General features: G+C 52.2%; 1 protein-coding gene across 1 annotated transcript in view; it reads left to right on the forward strand.

Annotated features, from left to right (window-relative positions):
• Nucleotides 1–6393, forward strand: part of NOS2 (nitric oxide synthase 2, inducible) — a 36154-nt gene that overhangs the window by 6296 nt on the left and 23465 nt on the right. The window contains exons 4-8 of the mRNA XM_010861443.1: nucleotides 64–212; nucleotides 3786–3948; nucleotides 4911–5002; nucleotides 5943–6084; nucleotides 6176–6315. Of these exons, the coding sequence (XP_010859745.1) occupies nucleotides 64–212; nucleotides 3786–3948; nucleotides 4911–5002; nucleotides 5943–6084; nucleotides 6176–6315 (686 nt within the window). The remainder of the gene's footprint in view (nucleotides 1–63; nucleotides 213–3785; nucleotides 3949–4910; nucleotides 5003–5942; nucleotides 6085–6175; nucleotides 6316–6393) is intronic.

Raw genomic sequence — 6393 nt, forward strand, 5'->3', positions numbered from 1 at the left:
GGCCATCAGTGCCTGTGCTGAGGAACCAAGCGATCAGCCTCACCACCTCTTCTTTCTTTCCAGGATCTCTCTTGCAAGTCCAAGTCTTGCCTGGCATCCATCATGAACCCCAAAAGTTTGACCATAGGACCCCGGGACAAGCCAACCCCCCCAGACGAGCTTCTACCTCAAGCTATCGAATTTGTCAACCAGTATTACGGCTCCTTCAAAGAGTAAGGCTCCCTTCCTTCAGCATCACTCCCTCTGCCTCCCCTGAGCTCTCTAGTCTCCTGCCATCTCCCTCTGACCCCAAACCTCTTTCCTTCCCAGATTTGCAGTGAATCCAAGGCTAAGACACAGCTTTTCAGGGAAAAGACCTTGGATAGGTTCTCAAAACCATAAGAGAAAGGAGCATGGCCGTAGTGGTTGAAAATGTGGGTTGGGTGTCTAAACGTTTGAGTTTGGATTCTGCTCAACCAGTAGCTGGTTCTGTATTTTTGGGAAATCTATTTCCCAAATAGATCCTCTCTGCATCTCCACTTCCTCATAAGTCCAAAGCAGGGTCATGATAAAACTGTTCCTAAGATTGTTTCAAGGATTAAATACGTTTGAAACAGCATCCTGGCGCAAAGCAATGAGTCGATATGCAAAACCTTTTATTATGAGATGTTTGAGGTAGAAGGGACCTCGGAGACTACCGAGCCAAGCCCTCCATCTCCAGGTGTGAGCCAGGAAGCCCAGTAGCAGCTAGAGTTCAGTCCCAGCTGAAATTCAGGCTGCTTGACTTGGAGAGAGCTCTTTGCACTGTTTTCTGTGGGGATCTGTATCTCTGAGTTGCATAAAATATATGGCTCTTAATTTAAGTCCATTAATATCTAGAAAGGCCGAGGGAATGAATTTGCTGTTTTATGGGCTGGGACGGGAGTGTGGTTTTTACGATGCAGCCCCACAAGGCACTTTACTGTAGGAAGTGAGCCACAGAAATACCCTGGGATCCAGTGTGGCAGAAAGATTGGCTCCTGGTGATGCCACACCCCCTTGGCTCTGACCTGCATTGTGTGAGCTGGAAGGGACCTTGAGTCTATGAAAGAGGTCCTTATCTTCTGGGGCCAGTGATCCTCCAGCCTGGTTGCCCAGTAGTTGCTGTTAAGGACCTTGTAAAATACTGGTGCCAGGGTCCCCTGGGCAAGGGCATCAGCTTCTCAGGAAGTGGGGAGGGGGCGGACATCCTTGTTCTCTACAAGCTCCGGAGGCAATTCTAAGTAGACTGAGAACTCCGTCAGGGGTTTGCTACTGCCTGTGTTGTGTAAATAGAACCTCTGCAGACAGGCTCTGTCACTGGGAGGTCCAAGGTCCTTAGGTTTTCCGCTCGGTTGTTGACTAAGAAGACTTTCAGGGTCCAGGAATTTTCTTTTAAGATTTATTTATTTTATTTTTGGCTGTGCTGGATCTTTGTTGCTGCACATGGGCTTTTTCTAGTTGAGGTGAATGGGGGCTACTCTTCATTGGGGTGCATGGGCTTCTCACTTTCGTGGCGCACAGGCTCTAGGCGCTCAGACTTCAGCAGTTGTGGTGTGTGGGCTCAGTAGTTGTGGCACACAAGCTTAGTTGCCCTGCAGCATGTGGGATCTTTCCAGACCAGGGCGGGAACCCGTGTCCCCCACATTGGCAGGTGGATTCTGAACCACTAGACCACCAGGGAAGCCCCCAGGAATTTTCTCAATGGGCTTCACTGGGCCACTGTTTTGATGTCCTAGGTATGTTCTGGACTCTGCCTTGTACGTAAGGCTCACCACAGCTCTATGGGACTGGTGCTGTTATTATCCTACCTGCTCTACAGGCAAGAAAGCCAGAGCCCATGGAGAAGTAACTTGTTCAAAGTCACACATTCTGAAGTCCCAGAGCTGGAATTCGAACTCAGGCATTTTAAGCCAGAGCCCTTGCTTTAAAACTCAATGATCTAGCATCCAGCTCTTTGATTTTGAAGGCTCTGACTTCATGCTGGACCTAAGGGGTTCCTGCTGGTGTTTGGAAGGCAGTTGGGGGGTTGTTAGCTGGGGAAGCTACAGGGCTGCTGATGATAGCTATTCAAATCCATTTGCTTTTCACAGAGGGAAGAAGTTTTCACAGTCACAAGTCCGTGCCTTGGTTTCCCCCAAGAGGTCTTGGGGGTGTGAGTGACAGATGGCAGCCCATTCCCACACCTGGGCCAGTTCAGTCTTTCGTAGGTGAAGGATTATATAGTCAGAAATGATAACTTTCTGAATGTTCTTTCCAAAGCCAGTTTACAGATGCCAAAAGCCACTCCCTTTTTTTCAGAACTAATAGGTGTCATAGCATTTTAGTGCCTCAGAAATGTGACTGTTTGAAAACAAAGGTATAATGTAAACCTCTAAAGGAATTGAGTGAAAACGTAATCTTTTCTTAAAAAGTCATATATTAACACTGCCAAGCGTGTTGGCAGCATCAATGTTCTGGTAGTTGCTGCTGTTTTCATGCTTGGATACAGAATGAAAAACATTGCTAGAAGCTTTGTTTGCAGGTTGTGGGGGGAGGGCTGCCGTTGGTGGGGCAGCCTCAACCTCGCCCAGCAGGTCCTTATGCGAGGAGTGTCCTTGAAGATAAATAGCGCCGAGTGTTTTGTCTTTGAGCTTTCTTCTTTAATCAAGGAAGAGTTGTTGAGACACTCTTCGTCCACTGAAAGGCCATTTTGTCCTGAGCTGTCCACTCTCCTTAATCAAGAGTTCATTCCTTAAATAGTTTTGTTTGTGGCACTTTCAGATGTCTTTGATGCTGATTGGAAATCTCAAGGCTGCTCTGTGTGCATGTGACTCAAAACCTTCCTGGCTGTGGGATGTTTTTACAAGCCTGGGAGGGGAGGGCAGAAGCCAGCTTGGAAATCTCACACAGGAGAGCTGGCCAAGTGGCACCGGGTTTGAGAAAGCTTGCTGTGGGGACCCTGCGATGCTGGATGACACTGTGGCGGACACCTCCTTGAACCACCCTGGGGCCCTGACGGCTGAGTCCTGAGAGCTGATTCCTGTCCGGACCTGACCAGGAAAATGTGGGCAGGCCCTCCACATCTCTGGGCTTGTGATCCACCCCCTAGGGTGGAAGGTAGAAGGTTAAGAGCCTGGGCTTGGCATCAGGGCAACCCGAGTCTGAATCTTGGGCTTGCTTTTTGTCACACTTCTGTTTCCAGGCCAGTACTTAATCTTCCAGATACATCAACTATAACAAGGACACAAAAACGCCTCTGTCACAGACTCAATGGGACCCTGACTATGGGTGGCGTTGCCCAGTACTTGGCTCATTAGTGACTGTTCAGTGCAGAGGAGCTCTGGGGAGGAGCTGACTCATCTCTTAACCAAGAGAAGGTGGATTGGTGCTCCCCTGGCCAAGAAGCAGGATGTGCCTGCAGCCTGATGGATGCTGGTCTGGGTCTTGCAAGACCATTGAAAAGCATTGCACTCCTTGCTGAGATGAGTATGACTAGAGAAAAGGTGCCTGGGATCAGGACCAGCTATGTAACTTGCAAGACTCAGTGTGAAAATAAAAAGGTGGCTTCCTGTTCATGAATGATTAAGAATTCAAGACAATCAGAGCAGGGCATTAAGCCCAGCGGGGCCCTGCTGAGCTCGGTGCCCTGGACACATGCCCATGAAGCTGCCCTGGAGGGGACGGTTTCTCTGAGCGACATCTTGCCCTCCTGGTGTCCTCGTTCAGTTCCTGCTTCTGTGGATTGAATCAGTCTCCATTTAAAGCCATCTCATTGTTGATCTTCCTGATGTCTTCCTGTCCCGCAGGGCAAAAATAGAGGAACATCTGGCCAGGGTGGAAGCAGTAACAAAGGAGATAGAAACAACAGGAACCTACCAGCTGACGGGAGATGAGCTCATCTTCGCCACCAAGCAGGCCTGGCGCAATGCCCCCCGCTGCATCGGAAGGATCCAGTGGTCGAACCTGCAGGTCGATGCCCTTAGACGGAGGAGGGGGGAACGGGAGAGGAAGCTGGGGGGTGCGCAGGCGGGCCCTGAGCTGGCTGCAGGGTCTCTCTCCATCCCTGCACTTGAGATGGGGGCTCACAGACACCCCCCCAACCCCCCAGAGTCTAGACTCCAACCTCTACACCAGGATTTCTAGCCCATCTTTCTCCCTTGTGTTAAATCTGAGACTAAATGCCAGCATGAAACCAAATGGCCTTGCTATTGTTATTGCTGTGGACCCAGTTCTTCACCTTGATTGAATTCTTGTCTTTTAGAAAACATTTTCTTCATCCTAGCCTCCTAGGTCATCTTTACATTTATTGCTGGGTAATTGTGGGCTTCCTGGGTGGCTCAGTGCTAAAGAATCCGCCTGCCAATGCAGGAGACGCAGGTTTGATCCCTGGGTAGGGAAGATCCCTTGGAGGAGGAAATGGCAACCCACTCCAGTATTCTTGCCTGGGAAATCCCATGGACAGAGGATCCCATCAGGCTACAATCCATGGGGTCACAAAAGAGTCGGACGCAACTTAGCGACTAAACAACAACAACAGTAGTGAAAATACTTGGACAGAAAAACAGATGAGAAATGCCAACAGAACGGGCTCTGGCTGTAAAGAAATGTGCTGGAGGCCATGTGTGAAATGTTTAAAGCAACTAGGCTGTGGAAATCATGGTGCTTGAGAATCCGGTTTTCTTGAGGGTTAGGTTTACATAGGGTCTTCCAAGTGGGCAGGGGGGCCTGGGCTCTCCTAGGAAAGCAGAAGAAGGAAGAAGGTGGCGGGGGTGGGGGTGGGGGGAGGCAGGTGCATGCCTCTGAAGGATGTTCAGGTGGTAGGGGGTTTGGGCCGCTCCTTCAGTCCCTCCCCACTCAGCTTCTGATCAGCCCCGCCGAGGCCTCTGTCCTCCTGGTCCTTGACGGGCGTGGTCTGGGTGGGCTGTGCGCAGGTCTTTGACGCCCGGAGCTGTTCCACGGCCCAGGAAATGTTCGAACACATCTGCAGACACGTGCGTTATGCCACCAACAACGGCAACATCAGGTGCGTGTGCCCGTCCTGAGGCTACGGCTGGGGCCCCGCACAGACCCCCGAGGCTTAGCCAAGAGATGCAGGTGGGTTTAAGCTCCTGGAGAGGCCAGAGAGGAAGAAAGTAGAAAGACCTTGGCTTCTTCAGGGAGTCGTCACAGTGAGCCCGCCTCTGTGAGCCTAGTGCCTCATCAGTGGCCCATTTCCTTGGTTTCTTTCTGACTTGAAACCATTTGGAGGAGACTGGGGGGATCTTTAAGAGGTAACTTCAGTCTTCGAGGTTAGGGTCCCCACTTTGCAGAGGGGATGAGAAGTTGGTTTTGCAGCTGATGGGTCCAGTGTGGTGTTTCCCTTGGAGGTGGGGGACTCACTGCTCATCATACCCACCCCAAACCGTCTCCCTTACCATCTCCCTCCCCCAACCAAGGAGATCAAGGCCAACTCATTTGGTCATTCATTTATTTTCTGTTCGGCAAACACTCAGTGTCTGCCTGATGGGGACCTGACACAGGGCTAGGCTTGGGGGTGGGAAGTGAGCAGGACCCTAAGCCGAGGCTCCAGCCGGCTGTGAACCTACACCTTGCACTAGACAAGCACCCGGCTAACTTGATGCCAAAAAGAGAAATACGGTCCATCTGCAGAAAGGGCTGGGACAGCCTGAAGGGTGGGAAGGGCTCCCTGGAGGGGTGGTGGTGGTCCCTGTGCTGGTCTGGAGGAAAGGGTAGGAGCAGGGGGGAGAAGGAAGGAGCAGCTATGTCAGGAAGTGGACAGGCTACACAGAGGCTGGCGAGAGCTTGGCGTGTCTCAGGGCTGCAGGGGTTTGGTTCAGTTAGCTTGGCTGCAGAGCGCTGGGGAGTGGGAAGATGGCAGGGGAGGGGGATCTGTTAGCTGGGTGGTGGCTGGAAGCCCCCACCGAAGCCGGGTGGCAAACAGTACCATCCTCGTCTTGGGAAAGGTCGGCCATCACTGTGTTCCCCCAGCGGAGTGATGGGAAGCATGACTTCCGGGTCTGGAACGCCCAGCTCATCCGCTATGCCGGCTACCAGATGCCGGATGGCAGCATCAGAGGGGACCCTGCCAACGTGGAGTTCACACAGGTACCAGACCCAGCTTTGGCGGGTGAGAGCGGAGCCCAGAGTGGCCCAGGGACCTGGGTCTCCAGGCTCACTGGGCCTGTCTTGCCCCCAGCTGTGCATCGACCTGGGCTGGAAGCCCAAGTACGGCCGCTTCGACGTGTTGCCTCTAGTCCTGCAGGCTGACGGCCGTGACCCAGAGCTCTTCGAAATCCCCCCTGACCTTGTGCTCGAGGTGCCCATGGAACATCCCAGGTGAGCAGGCTGTGGGTGCTAGGAGTGTGAGTTCACATGCATGCCCCCTCCTTTCCAAAGAGAGATCGCAGTCCTCAG

The sequence above is a fragment of the Bison bison genome, unplaced genomic scaffold (assembly GCF_000754665.1).
Source record: "Bison bison bison isolate TAMUID 2011002044 unplaced genomic scaffold, Bison_UMD1.0 scf7180017864472, whole genome shotgun sequence".
Lineage (NCBI taxonomy): Eukaryota > Metazoa > Chordata > Mammalia > Artiodactyla > Bovidae > Bison > Bison bison.